The sequence below is a fragment of the Gopherus flavomarginatus genome, chromosome 5, assembly GCF_025201925.1.
Source record: "Gopherus flavomarginatus isolate rGopFla2 chromosome 5, rGopFla2.mat.asm, whole genome shotgun sequence".
NCBI lineage: Eukaryota > Metazoa > Chordata > Testudines > Testudinidae > Gopherus > Gopherus flavomarginatus.
In genome coordinates, this window is record NC_066621.1 from 221329 (window position 1) to 246969 (window position 25641).

Consider the following 25641-nt stretch of genomic DNA (forward strand, 5'->3'; position numbering starts at 1 on the left):
TGTGGGGGTTCAGGGGGGCAGGTGAGCCCAGTGCCCAGCCGGGAGGATGGAAAGGAGGGAAGAGCCCAGCTGCCTGTGGGGGAAAGGTGGGAACGACAAAGCCTACAGCTCAACGGTCTGGTCAGTAGAGCCCGGCACGGACACAGAAAAGTGTATCCGCATCCGACCCGGACCCACACACACTATCTATGGATATCCATATCCGCGGATTTGGAGCGGTTTACCCAGGGGGCTGGGCTGAGGCTCCGAGGTACCCCACACACACACCTGGAGCCGGGTCAGGGAGAGCCGTAGGCAGCTGTGGGGAACCCACCTGGAGTTGCACCCACCTGCCCTCTGCCAGGTGGGGAGCCTGGGGGTGGGGACAGGGCCAGGGGCTGCTGTCAGCCTCCCCGCGAACAGGTGGAGGCTCGGCATGGCTCCTCAGAATCCGGAACTGTGTTAAACCCATTTCAGTTCTCGCAATGGACGCCAGGACTGGTGAGCATCTGGGCCTTAAATGTCAGGAGACCTGATCAATGAACTAGGCAGAGGCTCTTACCCCATAAAATCACCCCCGTGTGTGACACTGTTAAACCCCAGCCCCGCAGCCCCTGGGGTGTCCCTGGCTGTGTCCCTGCCCCCTCAGCCCTCCCCAGACTCTCTGCTCTCACTGGCCCTGCACTTCCCCCTCCTCCCCCTTGCCCCTGGAGGCTGCTGCTCTGCCCCTCCAGCCTCCCCCGCTTCTCCTGCCCCCTTTCTTCCCATATAACCTCCCCCTCCCTGCCCACACACACACACTCACCCTTGTCTCCTGTCTCTCCCTGGGTATCTTCCTACTGTGCAGTAGCCAGCACCATGTTTGCAGCTGGGTCCCCCGTCCCCACTGCAGTGATACTGGGGCAGCGTCTCTCCCTTGCTGCCCAGCCAGCTCTGCCCCAGCGGAAGCAGAGAGTCCGGAAAGTTTGAGGGGACAGGGACACAGCCAGGGACACCCCAGGGGCTGTGGGGTTGGGGGGGTCTCTCTACAGACTGAGCCCCCTGCATCAGGGGCTATCCCCAGGGGAGGTTTCACCCTCCTGCTCTCAGGGATCTGCCGTTCCCGGCCCTGAGCTCCGGCTGGACACGTCTCTCAGACCCACCCCCCACTGACCCCGTGTGTCGCTCTGACCCCGTCTGTCTTGTCTCTGTCTAGGTCCTTCCAGTGCAGTGGAGACGCCCCCTGAGACCCCAGCTGGGAGCAGAGAGAAGACGCGCGGCGAGGACACGGGGCTGGTGGGGAATGACGGGGTCAGTGAGGCCAGGAAGGGCCCTGAGCAGCAGCCGCTGTTACCTGCTCAGGGCCAGGAGCAGAGCGAGACACAGCAGCAGGATGGGGCACAGGTCACAGGTGAGGGACAGGAGGGGAGAGCGACTCCAGAGGGGTCATGCTATGGGGTCAGTCTCCAGGGCCGGCTCCAGGCCACAGCGTGCCAAGCGCGTGCTTGGGGTGGCATGCTGCAGGGGGCGCTCTGCCGGTTGCTGGGAGGGCAGCAGGCGGCTCCGGTGGACCAGCCGCAGGCGTGGCTACGGACTGTCCGCTGGTCCAGCGGCTCCGGTGGAGCATCCGCAGACACGCCCGCGGCAGGTCCACCGGAGCCGCGGGACCGTCGGCCCCTGCGCAGACACGCCTGCGGCAGGTCCACCGGAGCCGCGGGACTGTCGGTCCCTCCGCAGACACGCCTGCGGCGGCTCCACCGGAGCCGCGGGACCGTTGGCCCCTGCGCAGACACACCCGCGGCGGCTCCACTGGAGCCGCGGGACCGTTGGCCCCTGCGCAGACACACCCGCGGCGGCTCCACCGGAGCCGCGGGACCCTCGGCCCCTCCGCAGACACGCCCGCAGCAGCTCCACCGGAGCCGCGGGACCGGCGAGCGGCAGAGCGCCCCCTGCAGCGTGCCGCCGTGCTTGGGGCAGCAAAATTGCTAGAGCCGGCCCTGTCGGTCTCCTTCCGCTGCGTGTGCCTGTGGATCCCATGGTGGGAGGATGGGGGGACACTGCATGGGGGGCTGCTGGGGTCACAAGGGGCCAGCGGTATTCCCCAGCCCCCATGGCTCAAGCAGTATGAGTCAGGCCCCCCAGAATCAGGAACGGGCTTAAACCCATTTCAGTTTTCGCAATGGTCGCCAGGACTGGTGAGGGTCTGGGCCGAAATATCAGTAGACTGGAGCAATGAACTGGGCAGAGGCTCTGGGGCCTGAATTAACCCTTCATTCCCAGGCCGGGCTGGGGCAGCCTGTGGCCCTGGCAGGCTCGGGGTAACCTGAAGGCTCCGATTCTGCCAAAGGAACTGACCCCGGTCCCGCCCCCCCCCCCCCCCCCCCCGGCAAGTCACTCTCCCACTTGGTTTCCTTTCCAGCAGGTTCCAATTCTGGATCAAAAGCATCTGACGTAAGCGCAAGGGCGTCATCCTGGAACATGCAGAGGGGCCCAGAGGCAGAGAGGCCATCCCTGACCATGGAGCCATCGGGGGATATGGGAGCCCTAGATGAGGAGCGAGTGGGGGCAGCCTCCCCACAGGCACAGCCGGAGGCAGAGGTGGCATTCCCATCCCAGTCCCGAATGGCTGGGGAGGAGGGAGAGACGGATCTGAGCCAACAAAGTCAGGAGGTGATGCTGCCCATGAGCCAGCCTGGCGTGGGGGAGGGTCAGGGGCCGGGGGACGGCCAGGAAGATGGGGAGGGCCAGGAAGATGGGGAGGGTCAGGGGCCGGCCGACTGCCAGGAAGACGGGGAGGGTCAGGGTCCGGCCGACGGCCAGAAAGACGGGAAGGGTCCGGGGGCGGCCGACAGCCAGAAAGACGGGAAGGGTCCGGGAGCGACCGACGGCCAGAAAGACGGGGAGGGTCCGGGGGCGGCCGACGGCCAGAAAGACGGGGAGGGTCCGGGGGCGACAGATGGCCAGAAAGACGGGGAGGGTCCGGGGGTGGCCGACGGCCAGAAAGACGGGAAGGGTCCGGGGGCGGCAGACGGCCAGAAAGACGTGGAGGGTCAGGGGGCGACAGATGGCCAGAAAGACGGGGAGGGTCAGGGGGCGACCAAAGGCCAGGATGTGGAGGGTCTGGGGGCGACCGACGGCCAGGAAGACGGGGAGTGTCAGGCGGCGGCCGACGGCCAGAAGGACGTGGAGGGTCTGAGGGCGACCGACAGCCAGAAAGATGGGGAGGGTCTGTGAGCGACAGATGGCCAGAAAGACGGGGAGCGTCCGGGGGTGACCGATGGCCGGATGAAAGCAGAGGAGCAGGGGGCTTCTGGGAGTCAGTAGACAATGGTGGGGAGGGATATGAAGCCCCCAGAAGGGACCCCTGTGATGATCTAGTCCAGCCTCCCATGCACCCCTGGCCAGAGACGTGCCTTGAGTTAATTCCTGGCTGAACTGGAGCAGATCTTTTGGACTCCCCCTCCCCAGAAGTTTGGTTTGAAATTTGCCAGCAATGGAGAATCCAGCACCGCCCTATGACGCTGTTTAAGGGTTCGTGCCCCCTAGTAAGCAGCCGGCAGCAGAAGGAGGCCGAGGGCCGGTCCGCAGATGCGCAGCTGAGCACGACCAGGCAGCAAAGGCAGAAAACGGGGATCAGCCGCCGTGCAGAGAGGCTTCTTGTCCATCGCTGGCGGGCTTGAGAGGGTTCACATGGGCAGTGAGCTGACGTCAGCCGGAAAATCAGGGCCCAGGAATGCTGCTTCTCTCCCACCTTGCTGAGCTGGGCGCTCGGCCTTGTCCTGCCACACTGGGCTCAGCAGCAATTCTCCAGTCACCTCAGTGCGGCTCCAGCCCCAGGCCTGAACCAGCCACAACGGAGGGTTGCAGGCTCCAGCGGAGATGTTCCTGGTCCCATAACCCAGGGTGGGCGCTGCTCACGCAGGTGAGGGGGGGAGGCGGCTGGGAGTGTGACCTAGTCCCTTCCCCCTATAACAACCTGGGTCATGTCAGCGCCGTGGTTTGTGGTCAGCTGAATAAACCAAAAGTGTCTTAGATCCCTGTGTCCTGCAGTGTCTGTGCTAGGCCCTGAATAACACCCCGGCGCTGCCCCTCGAGTGATGGGATCCAGGTCTGGGTGTGTCACACGCCGCGTGTCACTAGCACACCCCTTGACACGCTCACACCCCAATGCACTGCCCCTGCTGTGCCTGCCACCCCATGGCTCCTGCAGACTCAGTGCGGGGGAACAGACCTGCCCCAGGGCTCGTCACACCGATATCGGATCCCAGTGATGTCACTCTCGCCCTGTGTTCTCCATGCAGGGGAACAGACCTGCCCCGGGGCTCGTTACACGATATCGGATCCCAGTGATGTCACTCTCACCCTGTGTTCTCCATGCAGGGGAACAGACCTGCCCCAGGGCTCGTTACACGATATCGGATCCCAGTGATGTCACACTCCCCCGTGTTCTCCATGCAGGGGAACAGACCTGCCCCAGGGCTCGTCACACCAATATCGGATCCCAGTGATGTCACACTCACCCTGTGTTCTCCATGTAGGGGAACAGACCTGCCCCGGGGCTCGTTACACGATATCGGATCCCAGTGATGTCACTCTCACCCTGTGTTCTCCATGCAGGGGAACAGACCTGCCCCGGGGCTCGTTACACGATATCGGATCCCAGTGATGTCACTCTCACCCTGTGTTCTCCATGCAGGGGAACAGACCTGCCCCTGGGCTCATTACACGATATCGGATCCCAGTGATGTCACACTCCCCCGTGTTCTCCATGCAGGGGAACAGACCTGCCCCGGGGCTCGTTACACGGTATCGGATCCCAGTGATGTCACTCTCACCCTGTGTTCTCCATGCAGGGGAACAGACCTGCCCCTGGGCTCGTTACACGATATCGGATCCCAGTGATGTCACACTCCCCCGTGTTCTCCATGCAGGGGAACAGACCTGCCCCGGGGCTCGTTACACGGTATCGGATCCCAGTGATGTCACTCTCACCCTGTGTTCTCCATGCAGGGGAACAGACCTGCCCCGGGGCTCGTTACACGATATCGGATCCCAGTGATGTCACTCTCACCCTGTGTTCTCCATGCAGGGGAACAGACCTGCCCCGGGGCTCGTTACACGATATCGGATCCCAGTGATGTCACTCTCGCCCTGTGTTCTCCATGCAGGGGAACAGACCTGCCCCGGGGCTCGTTACACGATATCGGATCCCAGTGATGTCACTCTCGCCCTGTGTTCTCAGTGCAGGGGAACAGACCTGCCCCGGGGCTCGTTACACGATATCGGATCCCAGTGATGTCACTCTCGCCCTGTGTTCTCAGTGCGGGGGAACAGAGCTGCCCCGGGGCTCGTTACACGATATCGGATCCCAGTGATGTCACTCTCGCCCTGTGTTCTCAGTGCAGGGGAACAGACCTGCCCCGGGGCTCGTTACACGATATCGGATCCCAGTGATGTCACTCTCGCCCTGTGTTCTCAGTGCAGGGGAACAGACCTGCCCCGGGGCTCGTTACACGGTATCGGATCCCAGTGATGTCACTCTCGCCCTGTGTTCTCAGTGCAGGGGAACAGACCTGCCCCGGGGCTCGTTACACGATATCGGATCCCAGTGATGTCACTCTCACCCTGTGTTCTCCATGCAGGGGAACAGACCTGCCCCGGGGCTCGTTACACGATATCAGATCCCAGTGATGTCACACTCCCCCGTGTTCTCCGTGCAGGGGAACAGACCTGCCCCGGGGCTCGTTACACGATATCGGATCCCAGTGATGTCACTCTCGCCCTGTGTTCTCCATGCAGGGGAACAGACCTGCCCCGGGGCTCGTTACACGATATCGGATCCCAGTGATGTCACTCTCGCCCTGTGTTCTCCGTGCAGGGGAACAGACCTGCCCCGGGGCTCGTTACACGATATCGGATCCCAGTGATGTCACTCTCGCCCTGTGTTCTCAGTGCGGGGGAACAGACCTGCCCCGAGGCTCGTTACACGATATCGGATCCCAGTGATGTCATTCTCGCCCTGTGTTCTCCATGCAGGGGAACAGACCTGCCCCGGGGCTCGTTACACGATATCGGATCCCAGTGATGTCATTCTCGCCCTGTGTTCTCAGTGCAGGGGAACAGACCTGCCCCGGGGCTCGTTACACGATATCGGATCCCAGTGATGTCACGGTCACCCTGTGTTCTCCATGCAGGGGAACAGACCTGCCCCGAGGCTCGTTACACGATATCGGATCCCAGTGATGTCATTCTCGCCCTGTGTTCTCAGTGCGGGGGAACAGACCTGCCCCGAGGCTCGTTACACGATATCGAATCCCAGTGATGTTACGGTCGCCCTGTGTTCTCCATGCGGGGGAACAGAACTGCCCCGCATCAGGTGATGGTGGCATGAGGGGAACTGGCTGGTTGAGGTCAGTTGGGGGTTTTGCCACTGAGACTCCTCCTGCCCACAGTTGGGCCCCACTTAGCAGAGCTCACAGGGGCCAGACCGAGGGGAGGGCAGCCCCCAATTCACACGGAGGAGTTAGAACGTTCTCAGGGTTACTCTGCAGCTGCTTCGTCCCATGCTGGCGGTGTTTGCTTTTCATGGGCAGCTTGGGGGAACCAGCTCCTCCTCCTGGCTCACCGCGCGCAGCACAGTCCCACTCACCTCTCCTAGGTCTGCCCCACAAGCAGGGGGTGGGGTTCTCAGCTCAGACAGAGGTACCCGCACTAGCTCCCATCTCCGCTAGGGGCAGCCACCATAACACGGGCGACGGCAGCACGTGTTGGCCCCCCCGAGTACGCACCCACGGGGTTCAGGTGGGTTGTACACGGGGCAGCTGGCAGGGGGCCGCAGCTGTCCCTGCATCCTGGGCTACACGGCGATTTCAGCGTGCGGGCTCCATGTGCGCTAGTGCCAGCATGTCTGTGCCAGCCAGGACTGGCCCCCCTCGCTCACAGTGAGACTGCAGGGGCAGGGAGGATACAGCGGGATTCGAAAGGCCTTGAGAGACCAGCAGCGGGAAGAATTCAGGGTCGAAGGGAGGCTGAAGGATTGGGACTGCTTAGCTTACAGACAGGATGAATCAGAGGGATGTAAAATACCAGCTGGGATGGGGAAGGCAGATCCCCCTCTGCTATTCACCCATCTCGTTACCCCAAGACAAGGGGCCACTGGACGAAAGCGAAAGGCGGCAGATTTAAAATGTCAAAGGAAGAGGTTTATGCAGCAGCACACACACAATTAGCCTGTGAATGGCTCCAGTCTGGCTGTGCCCATGGTGCAGTGAGAGAGCCTGGGGGGCAGGCTGGGAATGAGAGATGAGCCCGTTAGCCGGATCTTTCTGCTAAAATGGTCAGCAGCAAAAGAGTTCCCAGTGTTGTGATTTCCATCACCACCTTCGGGTCTCAGCACCATCAGCCCGATCCGCTGGGCAGTTCCCCTCTCACAGCGACTGGGCCAGGCTCTCTGCAGACTCAGGCAGCGTTGCTGCATCATTTACACGTGGTTCAGATTTTAATGTGTTCTTTGCCACTGTAAGTGCTGACAACATCAATCCCTCCACTGAAACCTCAGATCCGTGTCACATGCCTGTAACAAGAGCTGGATTCTCTGGCAGATCCCACAGCTGTGGAATCCACAGAGCCCTGAACATGTACGATTCTGTTAGATTAAAGGTAGCCTTTTGTGAAGGCTAAAGAGCAGGAGTGCCCTGGGACATCATGTGGGCACGTCTTGAACATCCCACCCTAGGAATCTTTCATGCAAAGGAAATTATGACCCAACGTTAGTAACGAACAGCCAAGGGAGAGAGGTCCAGGTAAGATCAGGACCAAGCTGGAGAGGGGCTGAGGGTTGCCAAGCTGCCTTACAGTCTGGTGCCACCCAACGCTGCTCTCACAGGAGCCAGCTGGGCCTGGGGACACCGGTATCTGGGAGGGGCTGACAAACCCAACCCCACATGAGTCCCACCTGCACCTCTCTCCTTAACCCTTCGCCTGCCTTTGCCTGGTGACTGCCGCCCCCCAGGGGGTGGATCAGGCCCCGTCCCCCTCTCTGGGCTGAATGCCAACTGGGGGAGTGTGATGCAGTAGGGTCTGTCAGTGTGGGGAGGGGAGAGCCAGGGGTGTCTTTAGGGGAGGGACAGGATCTAAGCCTGTAACCTGAGCCAGGTAGCGGGGAGGGGGTCAGCACCTGGGCCCGGGAAGCTGGACAATGGAATCCGCCGGCTGGAGGAGGGGCAGTTCAGTTTCGGTTTGGGGCTGGGTGATGGGAATTCAGGGGATCCTGTGCTGGGATCCAAGCGCCCTGAACCCCGAGAAGGACTCGATTGGGGGGTCCTGGTTGGGCCTCCAGGCTCTGCTGTAACCTGCAATCCTGTTGTCCAATAAACCTTCTGTTTTACTGGCTGGTTGAGAGTCACTGCGGGTCCCAGGAAGAGGGGTGCAGGGCCGGACTCCCCCACACTCCATGACAGGGAGCTGCAGGCACAGGGGACTCAGAGCCCTGCAGTCCAGCCTGCTCCAGGCTCCCGCTGTCAGAGGCTGGTGCATGGACAGCCTGTGGCTGATTTGCCCCAGAGTGCTGGGAGTGGGGATGGCTGTCTGGCTGTGGGTCTGTGTAGCGGTGTACGGCTCCCTGTCAGTACCAAGTGGGTGTCACCTGTGAGCCAGTCCCTGATGGTGTGTGAGGGGGGCAGGGACTGTCCCAGGGAGCACATTTGTGCCAGCTCCGGGTAGGTGTGTCTGAGCATCACCCAGCGACATCAGAACTCCTGATCCTTTCACTTTGCACCTTGTTACAGCTGCTCCCCGTGATCCATGGAAAGTGAAAGCGAATTCACTGGGGGCCCTGCCAGCCCCGGAGATGGCAAATCTGTGGGGACGAGGGGCAGGGACCATGGGGATGGGGGGGTCTCCTTGTCCCCCTCCTCATCCTCGGGGTGACCGGTAAGTCAGAACCCCTGGAGTGCCCAGGGCGGGGTGGGATGTCAGCCCTGGCAGGAGTCGTGGGTGGAGAGGGGACCTCAAGTCACTCCCACCACAGGCCGGCCCAGCTGTGCTGAGGGTCACCGTGCTGCACAAACACCAACGAATTCTCACCTGTACTTTGTTACCTGTTTTTCCCGTTCTAGCCCGTGTGGCCCATGGGAAGGGAAGGGTTCTCCTGCTAGCCCCAGAGATAGAGACTCTGGGGGGAATGAAGGGCGGGGACCATGGGGTTGGGGGGGTCTCCTTGTCCCCCTCCTTTTCCTTGGAGTGGCCAAGTACAGATCCCCTGATGTCCTGGGGCAGGGCAGGGCAGGGCTCCAGGGCTCCCCAGCAGAGTAAAGTCCCAGGGACAGGGCCTGCGTACAGGTCGGTCAGTCATAAAATCATAGTCAGGGCCGGCTTTAGGCCAATTCCACCAATTCCTCCGAATCAGGCCCCACACCTAAGAGGGCCCCGCACTCAGTGAGAATCCCTTCCCTGGCTAAAGGCGCCTTTTTAATTTTTACTCACTTGGCAGTGCCCCGGGTCTTCAGCGGCACTTCGGCAGCGTGTCCTTCAGTGCTGCCAAAGACCTGCAGCGAGTGAAGGGCCCACTGACAAAGAGCCGCTGAAGACTCGGAGCACCGCCTGGTGAGTACAAGCCCCACGTGTTTTTTACATTTTTTTTTCAGGCTTCCCTGCCGGGGCCCCGTCAAAACTGTTCGAATCAGGCCCCACAATTCCTAAAGCCGGCCCTGATCATAGAATCTCAGGGTTGTAAGGGACCTCAGGTGGTATCGAGTCCAACCCCCTGCTCAAAGCAGGACCAGCCCCAGCTAAATCATCCCAGCCAGGGCTTTGTCAAGCCTGAGCTTAGAAACCTCTAAGGAAGGAGATTCCACCACCTCCCTAGGGAACCCATTCCAGTGCTTCACCACCCTCCTAGTGAAACAGTGTTTCCTGATATCCAACCTAAACCTCCCTAGACCATTGCTCCTTGTTCTGTCATCTGCCATCACTGAGAACAGCTGAGCTCCATTCTTGTTGGAACCCCCCTTCAGGTAGTTAAAGCCTGCTATCAAATCCCCCCTCGTTCTTCTCTTCTGCAGACTAAATAACCCCAGTTCCCTCAGCCTCTCCTCATAAGTCACATGCCCCAGCCCCTTTAATCTGCTGGCAATGCCCCTACTTATACAGCCCAATATGCCATTAGCTGTCTTGGCAACAAGGGCACACTGCTGACTCCTATCCAGCTTCTCATCCACTGTAACCCCTAGGTCCTTTTCTGCAGAACTGCTGCTTAGCGAGTCGATCCACGGACTGTAGCGGTGCATGAGATTCTTCTGTCCTAAGTGCAGGACTCTGCACTCATCCTTGTTGAACCTCATCATATTTCTTTTGGCCCAATCCTCTAATTGGCCCAATCACGCTGGACCCTATTCCTGCCCTCCAGCGTTATCTACCATTCCCCCCAGTTTAGTGTCATCTGCAAACTTGCTTAGGGTGCAGTCCACACCATCCTCCAGATCATTAATGAAGATATTGAACAAAACCGGCCCCAGGACCAACCCTTGGGGCACTCCGCTTGATACCGGCTGCCAACTAGACATGGAGCCGTTGATCACTACCCTCTGAGCCCGACAATCTAGCCAGCTTTCTATCCACCTTATAGTCCATTCATCCAGCCCATACTTCTTTAACTTATTGGCAAAAATACTGTGGGAGACCGTATCAAAAGCAATATCACGTCCACTGCTTTCTCCTCATCCACAGAGCCAGTTATCTCATCACAGAAGGCAATTAGGTTGGTCAGGCATGACTTGCTCTTAGTGAATCCTTGTTGACTATTCCTGAGCTCCTTCCTCTCCTGCAAATGCTTCAGAATTGATTCCTTGAGGACCTGCTCCGTGATTTGCTGGGCTCTGCCTGGCCTCAGCCGCTGAGTCTGCCCTGAGCTCGTGTGAATGCCCCACATGGAGCTGGGGGAAATGGGAGAGAATCCCAGCGAGGATAAGGGGAGGATGGGGCCTGAGAGTCCAGACAAGGGGGTGGGAGGGGAGTGCACCTGGCAATTAACCTGACGTTTATTCATTGCACATCATTGGAGCTGTCACCTCCCACAGCCAGCCTCCGTCTCCCTGCCTAACTCTCTCCCCATCTCCTCTCCAGATTCCCAGCTGGTCCTGTCCGTGGGCCCCTCTTAGGTGAGGGCTGAGCTGGGCTCCAGTGTACAGCTGCCCTGCACCTTCACCGTCAGGGAGCGCTTTGAGATCACTAAGTTCTACCTGGCCTGGTCCCTGGGAGGCCAAAGGGTGGCCGAGTTCATCAGAGAACAGAAAATCTACCAGCAGGGATCAGAGCTTTTCCCCGAAGAGCTGAGCAGGAGGAACTGCTCCCTGCTGCGGGACGGAGGCAGATACACCAGCTCCATCATCTACACGCCCGACAAGGAGGAGAAGCAGCTGGAGCTGCAGGTGACGGGTGAGTTTGCTGCAACTTTCTGGCCTGGCGGGAGGCTGAAGTCCTGGAGTTTTTCCATATCATGTATTTGTAACAGGTTAAACTCTGGGCGTCGTGTTCTCATTCCCAGCTGCTCCCAGACTCTCCATCCCCCGGAAAGCAGGGGTGTTAAACGCAGTGCACCTGCCACGTGTGGGGATTCTACCCTGGGGACGTCACCATCACGTGGCTGAGAGACGGGCCGGTTCTGACCGACGCCACCCGCTCTGCCCCCCAGAGGAACCCGGACGGGACCTTTAACCTCACCCTGACCTACACCTTCACCCCCACCACGAGCGACTCCGGCAGCATCTTCTCCTGCCGCGTCAGCCACGCGGCTCTGGCCCAGCCCCTGCAGGAGGAGTTCCCCCTGGTTATTGGAGGTGAGTGCAGCTTTCTCTGGTCCCCAGCTTCTCTGAGAGGCAGAGCAGAGACCAGCTCCGCCCCACTGCAGCCAACTCAGCCAGGGGAGCCCCCGAGTGAGAGCCGCTCTGTTTGGCTCAGGTCCTGCCCGCACTGGCCATTGCAGTGATTTCCCTCACTGCTGTAACGCTGGTGCAGCTCCACGGGCACCAACAGCAAAGAGAGCGCCTGTGTGGGCCGGCCCGTGGCACTTTAACCCATGTGTAGACGAGCTTTGCACAGGGTCAGAGAGCCCGACAGCACGTGACCTGAGCACGGCCTCCAGATAGCAGCTCCTGCCGGAGATCTCCCCCAAGCCATCCGTGCAGACAAGAGGGAATGCAGGGGGTCCACAGCCTGGGCACAAACTGTTGGCATTACTCAGAGACGGGTCAGCTCTGCTCCAGCCTCAAAGCGCAGACAAAAGACACAAACTCCCAGGGCACAGACTAATTGGGACAGTCCCACTGTCAGGGCGATGGTGCAGTGCTGGGAACACAGTGATGGGAGACCCCCAGCAGCCCGACACATGGTGAGATGGGGCCCAGCTAGAACTGGCCATGTCTCCTGTGAGAATGGGGCCCAGACGGGAATTGTCCAGACTACTGCAGCAGACGGGTTGGATCTGAGAGGACCCGGAGGACCTGTTGGGCCAAGTATTGTCAGCACTGGGGCATTGTGCTAGGTTAGACAGACACCCGGTGAATTTCTATTAGACCCATAATATTTGCCTCTTCTGCATTGTCAGCTCCTCCGAGAATCTCTGTTCCCAGGCGCTCGGCCGTAAGAAACATGGAGACCTTCTTCCCCTGCCACGTGTGGGGATTCTACCCCGGGGACATCACCGTCACATGGCTGAGAGACGGGTGGGTTCTGACTGACGCCACCCACTCTGCCCCCCAGGGGAACCCAGACGGGACCTTTAACCTCACTGCAATTTACATGTTCACCCCCATCGAGAGCGACTCCGGCAGCATCTTCTCCTGCCGTGTCAGCCACTCGGCTCTGGCTCAGCCCCTGAGGGAGGTGTTTCCCCTGGATGTCACAGGTGAGTCTGGGCTGGAGACCTCGTCAAATGCCAGGTGCTGAAGGGAGGATTCAGTGCAGCAGTCTTATTAATCTCTCCTCATATGGCAGCCACTCCATATCCCTAACATTTTTGTTGCCCTTTTTGCTACCTTTTTCAGTTCCAGTAGATCTGTATTGAAGATGTGGCCATACCATGGATTTATATAGATTTAGTTATAGACAGGCATTATGATATTTTCTGTCTTATTATCGATCCCTTTCCTAATTGTGACAAAGCTGGGGATTTTTGCAGTGTTTTACATGAATAGTGTGTGCCTCAGTTTCCCTGTGTGCTGCGTGTTTAACAAGGTGGTGGGAAAGGGTTTGTTGTTGCAGAGAACCAGGTGTGACCTCGCCTGCCAGGCGGGTTCCCCAGACAATGGCCTGGAGATGGGGAACCCTAACAACTGGTGACTGGGTGACTAAGAGGCCTCTAATGACACCTCAATCTGGGACAGTCCCTCAAGATTTGTCACCTAAAAAGAATGGCTCAGGTGTGGGAATCTCCCTCACATCCACAGCTGTGAAGACCGATGCAAAGAATTCATTTAGTTTCTCTGCAATGACCTTGTCGTCCTTGAGTGCTTCTTTAGCACCTCGATCGTCCAGTGGCCCCACTGGCTGCTTAGCAGCTTCCTGCTTGGGATGTACTTGAAAAAAAAATTGCTATTATTTTCTGAGCCTTTGGCCAGCTCTTCTTCAAATTCTGTTTTGGCCTTTCTAACGATATGTTTACACTTCCTTTGCCAGAGTTCATGCTCCTTTCTATTTCCTTCACTAGGATTTAGCTTCCACTGTTTAAAGGTGCCTTTCGCCTCTCACTGCTTCTTTTACCTTGTTGCTTAGCCAGGGTGGCACTTCTTTGGTTCTCTTACTGTGTTTTTTAATTTGGGGTGTACATTTAAGTTGGGCTTCTGTGATGGTGTCTTTAAAATGTTTCCACGCAGCTTGCAGGGATTTCGCTTTTGGCACTGTACCCTTTAATTTCTGTCTAACTAACTTCCTCGGTTTTGTGTAGCTCCCCTTGCTGAAATGAAATGCCACCCTGATCTGCTCTAAGAATTGTTTTGGGGGCAGTTCTATGGCCTGTGTTATAGATATGCCAGAGCCCTGTGAGAGCAGAGAGGGGTGGGGACAGGTGTCCCAGCGAGGAGGGGTGGACTCTGCCTAGGGGTCCCCAGACTGGTTTAGGGCTTGGCTACGCTGGAGAGTTGCAGCGCTGGTGGTGAGTTGACAGCTCTGCAACTTACTCACCGTCCACACTTGCAAGGCACATCCAGCGCTGCATCTCCCTGGCTGCAGCACTGGCTGTACTCCTGCCCTGCCTGGGATATAACGATTGCAGTGCTGGTGATGCAGCGCTGCTCCACCAGTGTGGCCACCAAAAGCACTGTAATTGGCTCCAGAGGTATTCGGAGGTATCCCAGAATGCGTGTTCAGCCACTCCCAACAGCGCTGCAAATGCTGCAAATGTGGCCACACTGCAGCGCTGGTAGCTGTCTGTGTGGCCACGCTGCAGCGCTTTCCCTACACAGCTGTATGAAGACAGCTATAACTCCCAGCGCTGCACACCTGCAAGTGTAGCCACACCCTTAGCCTGTTCCTCCCACTGTTCAAAGACAGAGCTGAATAGCTTTCATTAGGAGCCTTTTGTTATGGTAAAGTGCTGAAAGGGCTTGTGGTGGGGCCCTGTCTCTGCCCAGCCTGCACAGAGACAGGTGAGCAGAGGCAGGCGGCAGCAGAAGGTGACTGACAGTCAGATGGTCAACGAGCGGCTGGTGATGCTCTGAGCAGAATGAGCAGAACCGTGCCTGGTGGGGTGGCTAGTGCAGAGGAGCTGTGGCTGGCGGGGCGGCTAGCGGAGAGGAGCCGTGGCTGGCAGGGGACTAGGGGAGAGGAGCTGTGGCTGGCAGGGGGCTAGTGGAGAGGAGCCATGGCTGGTGGGGGGGCCAGCGGAGAGGAGCTGTGGCTGGCGGGGCGGCTAGCGGAGAGGAGCTGTGGCTGGCAGGGGGCTAGGGGAGAGGAGCTGTGGCTGGCAGGGGGCTAGGGGAGAGGAGCCGTGGCTGGTGGGGGGGCCAGCGGAGAGGAGCTGTGGCTGGCAGGGGGCTAGGGGAGAGGAGCTGTGGCTGGCGGGGGGCTAGGGGAGAGGAGCTGTGGCTGGCAGGGGGCTAGTGGAGAGGAGCTGTGGCTGGCAGGGCGGCTAGGGGAGAGGAGCCGTGGCTGGTGGGGTGGCTAGTGGAGAGGAGCTGTGGCTGGTGGGGCGGCTAGTGGAGAGGAGCTGTGGCTGGCGGGGTGGCTAGTGGAGAGGAGCTGTGGCTGGCAGGGCGGCTAGGGGAGAGGAGCTGTGGCTGGCAGGGGGCTAGGGGAGAGGAGCTGTGGCTGGCGGGGCGGCTAGGGGAGAGGAGCCATGGCTGGTGGGGTGGCTAGGGGAGAGGAGCTGTGGCTGGCGGGGTGGCTAGGGGAGAGGAGCTGTGGCTGGTGGGGGGGCCAGCGGAGAGGAGCTGTGGCTGGCAGGGGGCTAGGGGAGAGGAGCTGTGGCTGGCGGGGCGGCTAGGGGAGAGGAGCCGTGGCTGGTGGGGCGGCTAGGGGAGAGGAGCTGTGGCTGCCGGGGCGGCTAGTGGAGAGGAGCTGTGGCTGACAGAGGGCTAGGGGAGAGGAGCCGTGGCTGGCAGGGGGCTAGGGGAGAGGAGCCGTGGCTGGCAGGGGGCTAGGGGAGAAGAGCCGTGGTTGGTGGGGTGGCTAGTGGTGAGGAGCTGTGGCTGGCGGGGCGGCTAGGGGAGAGGAGCTGTGGCTGGCAGGGGGCTAGGGGAGAGGAGCTGTGGCTGGCAGGGGGCTAGGGGAGAGGAGCCGTGGCTGGCAGGGCGGCTAGCGGAGAGGAGCTGTGGCTGGCGGGGCGGCTAGTGGAGAGGAGCCGTGGCTAGTGGGGGGGCCAGCGGAGAGGAGCCGTGGCCAGCGAGGTGGCTAGCGGAGAAGAGCTGTGGCTGGCGGGGTGGTTAGTGGAGAGGAGCCGTGGCTGGCGGGGTGGCTAGCGGAGCAGCACCATGGCTGGTGGGGCAGCTAGCAGAGAGGTACTGTGGCTGGCAGGGGGCTAGCGGAGAGGAGCCGTGGCTGGCAGGGGGACCAGCCAAAGCAAGTGCTCAGAGGGGGCACAAGCCAGGTGCCTTCTCCCGGGTGGGAGGGGAGCTCACACAGACGCGGGGTCCTCACTGACCAGGGACCCCTCTGTGAGTGGGGCGCAGTGGAGGGAGACGGGAGGGGCACAGGAAAGGAACTGGGGGTTGTGGGTCTCAGGAACACGAGGCGGATGCTCTGCCCCCCGCACTCTGGGGCGAGCGTCCTGCTCACAGTGTTATGTGTATGAATCTTGCTTGTGGCATTTTCCCTAATTAACGCTGGGCGATGTCCCTCCTCTCGTTAACAGACTCTGGGTGTGCGAGGGAGGAGTTTTGCGCCCGGGGGTGGGGGGTGTAATTGTCCCCGGTCACTGGCTGGGGGCCAGAGCCGGTTCTGCATCGGTGCAGAGGAACCTCTGGATAGTGAGCCTGGCCCTGGCTGCTGCCAGCTCCAGCTGGCAAAGGGGTTACAAGTTCAACCCGTCCTGCATGGCCAGCTGGGCCTGGCTTCACGGGGGCTGGACCGTGGCGGAAGGTTATTTACTGATCTTTGCGCAGGGAGAAATCTCAGCTGCACAGGACATGGCCACCAGCTCGGACGGGATCAGGCGGGATCCAGCCTGCACCTTTGCCCAGGGAGCCCTGAGCCAGCACCCCCCGAATCCCACCTGCTCCCCCCAGCTAGGTCCCCCAGAAACCAGCCTGTTCCCCCTGGCTAGGTCCCCCAGCACCCCCAAAAAACAGCCTGCCCCCCAACTAGGTCCCCCAGCACCCCCAGAAACCAGCCTGCTCCCCCCAGCTAGGTCCCCCAGAAACCAGTCTGCACTCCCTGGCTAGGTCCCCCAGCACCCCCAGAAACCAGCCTGCTCCCCCCAGCTAGGTCCCCCAGAAACCAGTCTGCACTCCCTGGCTAGGTCCCCCAGCACCCCCAGAAACCAGCCTGCCCCCCAGCTAGGTCCCCCAGCACCCCCAGAAACTAGCTTGCTTCCCCCAGCTAGGTCCCCCAGCACCCCCAGAAACCAGCCTGCCCCCCCAGCTAGGTCTCCCAGAAACCAGCCTGCCCCCCCTGGCTAGGTCCCCCAGCACCCCCAGAAACTAGCCTGCTCCCTCCAGCTAGGTCCCCCAGCACCCCCAGAAACCAGCCTGCCCCCCGGCTAGGTCCCCCAGCACCCCCACAAACCAGCCTGCTCCCCCCAGCTACGTCCCCCAGAAACCAGCCTGCCCCCCCGGCTAGGTCCCCCAGCACCCCCACAAACCAGCCTGCTCTCCCCAGCTACGACCCCCAGAAACCAGCCTGCCGCCCCGGCTAGGTCCCCCAGCACCCCCAGAAACCAGCCTGCTCCCCCAGCTAGGTCCCTCAGCACCCCCAGAAACCAGCCTGCCCCCCCCCCAGCTAGGTCCCCCAGAAACCAGCCTGCCCCCCCTGGCTAGGTCCCCCAGCACCCCCAGAAACCAGCCTGCTGCCCCCAGCTAGGTCCCCCAGCACCCCCAGAAACCAGCCTGCTTCCCCGGCTAGGTCCTCCAGCACCCCTAGAAACCAGCCTGCCCCCTCAGCTAGGTCCCCCAGAAACCAGCCTGCCCCCCCCGGCTAGTCCCCCAGCACCCCCAGAAACCAGCCTGCTCCCCCCAGCTAGGTCCCCCAGCACCCCCAGAAACCAGCCTGCCCCCCCAGCTAGGTCCCCCAGCACCCCCACAAACCAGCCTGCCCCCTGATAGATAGGATGCTTTAAAGTGGGCCCAAAGGCCCACAAGATAGGCTGAGCAGGTGATCACACGCTTGATGCATGAACAAGGGGGGCTCAGAAGGTGGGTGAATGAAGTCAGTGAGCAGGAGCTGGGTGGATTAAACCCCCCCCCTTGCACTCAAGCTTGGGAAGTGTGGATAAAAAAGTTCTCAGTCCTGACAAGGAAGATGCTTGTGCGCCAGTGTTAGGCCTGAATAAAGATCTAGCAGAGAAAACCAGGCATGCCAACCTGACCAAAGTCAGGCTAACAGAGGTTTGTGGGTAATCCCTGAGTGGAAAACACTGAGAAGCAGCAGCATGTCTCACAAGCGCTGGGGAAAAGTGAGATAAGAGAGAAGCTGCATTCCTGGCATAGTACCAGATGTGCTGTGTTAGGAGCAGACGCTTCGAAGAACTGATAAGAGCCCTAGCTTCGCAGCTCCTGGTTTTGTTCTTTGTTTGTTTTTAACTCCCTTACATTTCTAACTTTAGGCATGCATGTGTACTAAAGTTGTCTAGTTTCTAGTTGTTAGAAGAAGGGGGTGGGCTGCTCCAGTGAATAATTTATGACGCAACGGAACTGTCTATATAGGCTTATACTAAGATTTAAAGAGCGGGCTGGTTCTCTCTGGAGACGAGCTGCTCTCTATTGATGCGTGCACTTGTCAATAAAGAGCTTTTGATCGGACCTTGCTGGTGTTGCCTGTCTCTCTCTCGTGGTCACACAACGAACTTTGCCATCTGGGTTAGAGTCCCCGACACCAGGAACTGCTCAAGGCCATGAATTTTGTGATCAAATGCTTCACCAGGTGCTGTTAATTAACCGCAGACAATTAAATGCTTTAACTGTGATATAAACTTGCTTATATAAATTTGTGCTGTATTGAAGAAAGGGGCGGGGGCTGGTCCTGGTTCTCTGTGGAGAACGGGCTTGTTCTTTGTTGCTTGTGTGCATGCATCAATAAAGAACTTGGGTTCAGACTTTGCTGGGTTGCCTGTCTCTCTTGCGGTCAGACAACGAACCTGAAAAGTCTGGGATAAAGATAACCCATCACCCCCTAGCTAGGACCCCCAGCACCCTCACAAACCAGCCTGTTCCCCCCAGCTAGGACGTCCAGCACCCCCAGAAACCAGCCTGCTCCCCCAGCTAGGAATCCCCCCTTGCAGGACCCCGAGGGGGGCCCTACCCCAAAGCAGGGCTCCCCACCCTGCACCTTGAAGCAGGTGGCATGGCAGCACCAGAGAACTACACTAAGGTCTTGCACGAATCCCAGGACGTCTCCATCTCTTCCCCCTCCAGCTGGTTCACAGGATCCCACTCATGGAGCCCATCGCCCGGCAGTGGGGCCCCATCGAGAACTTCCAGGCCCGGCCTGACGCCCTCCTCATCTCCACCTACCCCAAGGTGGGTAAGAGACCAGCCCCAGCCTCCCCCAGCAGGGGGGCCATGGGGAGGGGGAGGGGCATTGTGGGGTGGGAGAGGGGTGCTGCAGGGGGCGCCGTAGAGGGGAGGGGCGCTGCTCTCCCTTAAGAACATAAGAACGGCCGTACCGGGTCAGACGAAAGGTCCATCTGGCCCAGTATCTGTCCAATGCCAGGTGCCCCAGAGGGAGTGAACCTAACAGGCAATGATCAAGTGATCTCTCTCCTGCCATCCATCTCCACCCTGTGACAAACAGAGGCCAGGGACACCATTCCTTACCCAGCCTGGCTAATAGCCACTGATGGACTTAACCTCCATGAATTTATCCAGTTCCCTTTTAAACGCTGTTACAGTCCCAGCCTTCACCACCTCCTCAGGTGAGGAGTTCCACCAGCTGACTGTGCGCTGTGTGAAGAAGAACTTCCTTTTCTTTGTTTTAAACCTGCTGCCCATTCATTTCATTTGGTGGCCCCTAGTTCTTGTATTATGGGAACAAAGTAAATACATTTTTCCTTATTCACTTGCTTCACACCACAGGTGATTTTATATATCTCTAAGGGGGGTAAGAGAATCTCCCCTTTTCCAAGCTGAAGAGTCCTGGCCTCTTTAATCCCTCCTCATATGGGACCCGTTCCAAACCCCTAAACTCCCAGCAGGGGGCACTCTGGGGAGGGGCAGTGGCTGTGGGGGGAGCTCCTGTTACTCCCGCCATGACCTCGCCCAGCAGGGGGCACTGAGGGGAGGGGGCACCGTGGGGAGGGGGAGGGGCACTGCTCACCCAGCAGGGGGCGCTGTGAGGAGGGGGAGGGGCACTGCAGGGGGCACCGTGGGGAGAGGGAGGGTGCTGCTCTCCCAGCAGGGGGCGCTGTAGCATCATGTCCGACGACTGCCCCTTGCCAAGGGTTCTGGACCACGCCGCTGGGGAGTGAGCATGGATGGGGGTGTCTCTGTCTGTGACTGTCTCTCTGCAGGGACCACATGGATGCAGGAGATCGTGGACCTGATCCTGGCCCGAGGAGATGTGGAAAAAGTCTGTTGAGCCCCGACGCACATCCAGATCCCCTTCCTGGAGATCTGCTCCCCTCCCCCAGTGCCCTCAGGTGGGTGCCTCCGATCTGCCTGCCTGGGGGCAGGGCAAGGCTGCAACCCCACCACTGCCTTGCTGGGCTCCTCCCCCAGGACTGACGCCCCATCTGGTCCCGTCTCTCACAGGCGTGCAGCAGCTGGTGAATGTTCCTTCCCCCCGAGTCATCAAGACCCACCTTCCCTTCCAGCTGGTTCCCAAGTCCTTCTGGGAGAACAGATGCAAGGCAAGAGACACCCCTCAGTCCCCCAACAGCTCTGCTGGTGCCCCTCACTCCCAACCCGCAGCCCCCGGCCGTCCCAGCCCTGGGCTACCCCTCACAGCCCTGCTGGTGCCCCTCACTCCCGACCTGCAGTCACATTGTTCTCTCTTCCCCAGGTAATCTATGTGGCCCGAAATGCCAAGGATAACGTGGTCTCTTATTACTTCTTTGACCAGATGAACAAGACACAGCCCGAGTCGGGGCCCTGGGAGCTCTATCTGCAGAAGTTCATGGATGGGAAATCTTAGTAGTGGGCCAGAGGGTTCAGAGGCCCCATGGCAGCTCCACCTCCCTCCCCACGCCTTCCTAGGCTGTGGGGGGGCCTAAGGGCTTGTGTGTGTGATGAAGCTCCCTTGGTGCCAGACCTGAGGTCCCCCCTGTCAGGGTATACAGACCGGTCCTTACCTGCTGGGGGAGGCCAGCAAGGCATTCTGGCAGGAGTCCATACGGTAAGCACACCAAACATCACATCTTGTGACCTCTGCCCCAAGCGATTATGGTCATGTCAGCTTGTCCTCTCTCCCCACAGCGGCCTGGGGCTCGTGGTATGACCACGTCTGTCGGTACTGGGCCAATCACTGCACTCTCTACGTCTTCTATGAGGACATGAAAGAGGTGAGTGTGGAGGGAGGGGACGGGGGGCAAGGGGCAGTGACGCTGCCCAGGGGACTGAGTCACCTCGCTGCCGCCTGCCCTTAGCATGACGGAGTCGTGTCTGGTCCCGCTGCTGGTCGGTTCCTTGAAACCGCCAGCCTCTGGCAGCACCAGCTCTGCTGTCCCAGCCTTCGCCAGCCTCCCTCTGTTCAGGTTAGCGAGAGGCCGGCACAGACCCCTTAGAGCACCTCTCTGGACTTACCAGCCCTGATCCCCTGCACACTCCCAGCACTTACAGAGCCCAGAGTCAGAACCCACCGGCTTGTCAAATCCCCCTCCGGCTCCCCACTCCGCTTCGCTCAGCACGTGGACACAGCGACAGTGAGAACAACCAGAAATTCAGCATGAAAGAAGAAAGAGTCATGACAGAATGAGGATATTGAAAACTGTTACAGATTGAAAAAATCATAACCTGCTTTCTAGTGCCTCTGTTGAACTCACAAGGCATTCCCCTGCCTTTCTCCTGCAGGGTCGTTAATCCCAAGTCCTCCTCCCAGCGTTTTCAATCAGTTTGGCATCACCCAAGAGTTCTGAAGAAACTCAAATATGACATTGCAGAACTGCTAAATGTGGCAACTCACTTACTGCTTAAATCAGCCTCTGCACCAGCTGACTGGAGGGTAGCTCACAGGACGCTGATTTTAAAGGGAGGCTCCAGAGGCGATTCTGGCAATCACAGGCCGGGAAGCCTAACGTCAGTACCGGGCAAGCTGGTTGCCTCTATAGTAAAGAACAGAATTGATCAGACACACAGATGCACATGATCTACTGGGGAAGCGTCAACATGGCTTTAGTAAAGGGAAATCATGCCTCATCAATCTACTAGAATTCTTTGAGGGGATCAAGAAACATGTGGACAAGGGGGATCAAGTGGATCTAGGACCTGGACTGTCCGAGTAGTTCTGCATTGCAATAAAATACCTCTGGGTGGCTCGTGTCGCTGACTCAGGCTCATGGGGCTTGGAGGTCCCAGAATCCGGGCTCCAGCCTGAGCACCGAACGTCTCTGTTGCAGCTTTATAGCCGCAGCCCGAGCCCTGTGAGTCCATCAGCAGCCGCAGGCCAGCGGTAGGTATTACTGCAGCGGAGACACGCTCAGAAAGTCTTTCACAAGGCCCCTCACCAAAGGCTCTTGTGCCAAGTGGGCTGCGATGGGATAAGAGGGAAGCTCCTCTCACGGATCAGTAACTGGTTAAAAGGCCAAGTTTTCACAGTGGGGAGGGATGAACAGCGGGGGCCCCCAGGAGTCTGTTCTGGGACCAGCGCTGCTCAACATAGTAATAGATTATCTGGAAACAGGGTAACCAGTGAGGTGAGAGTGTTCAGTGTCCATACCTAACTCGTCACCTAGTTCCATACAACCATGGCCAGTGCAGCACAGGCGTTCACTGCAATCCTCACACCACGTCCCTGGGCAAACTTGTGTGTTGCTCCCAGACCCAAGGGACCCCTGTAAACCTTCGGCACCCCTGGGCCCTCGGCCAGTTGCCATCGGGAGGCCACTGGGTCAGCATCCTATCTCCCACCAGCACCCGGCCCAGGAGATCTGCAGGATCATGGACTTCTTGGAGGTGGAGCTGCCCCCACAGGTGCTGGAAAAAATCATCTGGCAAACATCCTTCCGGATCATGAAGGAGAATCCCATGGCCAACTATAGCAGCCTCCCCCACGCCATCTTCGACCAAAGCGTCAGTCCCTTCATGCGAAAAGGTGAGCAGGGGAGGGGTCCTGGGGATTGCGGGGACCCCCCCCCCCCGGCTCGGTCTGGAAAGTTCCCTGTACGCACATCTGTAGCCCTTGGGTACAGGGCCTGGGGGACTTGGGCAAGGTACGATGGGTAATGCCTGCTTGCTCTGAAGCCATGCCTCATTACCCAGAGTCCTTTGCAGGGGGTCATGCTCACTGGGCATTAGCTCCCCATAATGTCACAGGTGGGGGGGGTCGTGTCCTTGCGGCTCTGCCCAGTGGTTCTGGGTAAGTCCTGTTGGGCTGGGGCCCCATGGCGTTCTTCTCGGCGGCCCTGTCCTGGGGCCCAGTCGCCTGCGGAGCATGGTACAGATGGGGGGCTCCCTGGAGCTGGGGTCCCCTGCCTGGGGGTGGAAGGTACTGCCTGGGGAAGGGGTGGCTGTTGCTGGTGGGGGTGTCTCCCCCTAATATCCCCCTCTCCTCCCCAGGCCAGGTTGGCGACTGGAAAAACCATTTCACCGTGGCGCAGAGCGAGGCATTTGACGCCCATTACCAGCGCTGCATGGAGGGGACCAGCCTGCTCTTCCGCTCCCTGGGTGTGGACAGCCCCCTCCGCTCCCCGAACAGCACTGCAATAAACGTTTACCTCCTGACCACGGACATTGTGGTACCTGGGAGGGGGTGTCATGGGACTGGGGGCTGGTGCCGCAGGAAACTTCCCCTACAGCCCGAGACAAGATGCCCCACAATGGTGCCCCCCCGGTGTCCCCCCCACCCCGGGGCACAGGTGCTGCTGGGAGCAGGAGTCGCACCGCAGAGCTCACACCCCAGGAAGGGAAGTACAGGGCACACTGTGGGGGTGGGGTCAGTGCACACACACATCGATATGGGGGTGGCGGGGGTGAGCTGCATTTCATCCCTGGCACCATGTAAACAGCAGTGAACTCAAGGTTGTTCTCTGTGAGCCAGGGAACGAGACAAGAGGCTTGGCTGGGGGGCCCTGCCAGCCCCCCAGGAAAAGAGGGCAGCTCTGGGGAGACAGATTCCATGGGGCTGGGGGGCTCCGCAGCCCCCTCGTCCCCAGAGCTGCTAGCAAGCACAGGAGTGTAACCCTCTGACCTGCGCAGCTAGCCCAAAATCCAGCAGCGTGTTCCGGCTGGGAGCAGAACTCGGTGGCCCTTGGGGAGGTCTTTGATGCAGTTTTGTTTATTTATAGACTGGAGAAAGTCCTGGGTCGCAGGACACAGAGAGACGCAAATCGCAGGTAGCTGGGGTGAGGTGTGGGGGGGGTTGTTTGCTCAGAGCACCAAGACCTGCACCCCTCCCAAAGGCCTCTCCGCCTGTTCCTTCCAGGGGCAGCGCCGCGCTGCCGGCCGCTCCTCCAAGCTGGCTCTGACTCTAGCTAGGAATTTGTTACAGCCCTCAGGGTGTGAGAACCGACACCCCTGAGAGACGCCGTTATACCACCCTCACCCCCAGCGTAGGCAGTGCTAGGTCGAGGGACCGAGTCTCCAGCTGACCTGGCTGCTGCCTCTTGGATGGGGAGGTGGCTACCTACGCCAAGGGGCGAAGCCCCAGCACACGCAGCGTCTTCCCTGTCGCGCCGGTTAGATGAGCCCCCAGCCTTTGGGTCTGTTCCCACAGGCACAGGCACCCCCAACCCAAAACCATCCTCAGCACCACGCGGGCAGGCTGCCTTCTCCTTTGACCTGTCCTGGCCACCACTGACCGAAGGGTGAGTTCACACCTATCGATCTCAGTAAGAACTGAAATCACCCCCTAAGGAGGTTTCACACAAAAGCAATACTGTGCCCCAGTGAAATGGACTAGCCACCCCCGGGAAAGCCCCCGCACCCCCCGACACGCTTACGCAGCCCTGTAACGCCCCCCTCCCCCGACTTCAGAGCGCCAAAAGCCTCCAAGGGGATATTTGGGTGCTCCGAATGAAGCACGTCCTTAAGCAGTTGCACCATCAAGGGCTAAAACCTGCTAAATCCCACTAAAACCTGCTCCTGCTGGCGTAAAACAGAGCCGGGCTTCATGCTGCAGCGGTGTCTCATCGCAGAGCTGCTTGGTGCTCGTTCACACTGCAATTATTCTGGGCGGTTCTCTGGCCTGCGCCGTGCGGCCTAGACGCCGGGGTCCCTTCTGGCCTTAGCAAGCTATGAAGGAAGCCCCGGTGCCTGCCCTTTGCGCTGCGTTGAGCCTTGTAAATGTGAAACTTCTTAGCAGAAACATCTCCGTGGAAAATCCACAAACCGCCTCACGGTTAGAAACCCGGGCACAGAAACGAGGCCCAGACACCGCAGCCACTTCGGCCATTTCACACCATCCATGGGAAAAACAAACAACATTTTAAGCCAGTTCTGTGCAGTTACAAGTGTTACCCACCCCGGACTCAGCTGATGAGCTCTAGACCCTGCACCAGCTGGGGGGGCGTGGGGCAGCTTTGGCACCACACCCCAGGACTGGGCCAGGCCCGGGGCCGAGTGCCAGCAGGGACACAGCGAATCGTGTGTGCTCAGCCGGAGCAATGTAAACAGCACAAATCAGTCAAGACCCAGTGCAGACAAGGCCTTACAGCAGCGTGCCTGGGGCCGTGTGTTGTCACTGACATTATCGGTTCCCAGCCAATGGGAGCTGCGCAGCCGGCGCTCGGGGTGGGGGCATCGTGCGGAGCCTCCCTGGCCGCCCCTGCACCTAGGAGATGGAAGGACCTGTCACCGCTTCCCGAGAGCTGCACGGAGCTGGGAAGGGAGCCTGCCAGTCCTGCGCCGACCCGACTTTTAATGGCCCAGTCAGCAGTGCAGGGGGTAG

The 25641-nt window shown here is 59.6% G+C and overlaps 1 protein-coding gene across 2 annotated transcripts in view; it reads left to right on the forward strand.

The window, feature by feature from the left end:
* Positions 1-23393, forward strand: part of LOC127052324 (signal-regulatory protein beta-1-like) — a 63831-nt gene extending 40438 nt beyond the window's left edge. For both annotated transcript variants that reach the window (XM_050955903.1, XM_050955902.1), the window contains exons 9-11: positions 1175-1369; positions 22668-22848; positions 23313-23393. In XM_050955903.1, coding sequence (XP_050811860.1) covers positions 1175-1369; positions 22668-22795 — 323 coding nt within the window. In that variant the 3' untranslated portion in view covers positions 22796-22848; positions 23313-23393. The remainder of the gene's footprint in view (positions 1-1174; positions 1370-22667; positions 22849-23312) is intronic.
* Positions 23394-25641: the final 2248 nt, after the last annotated feature.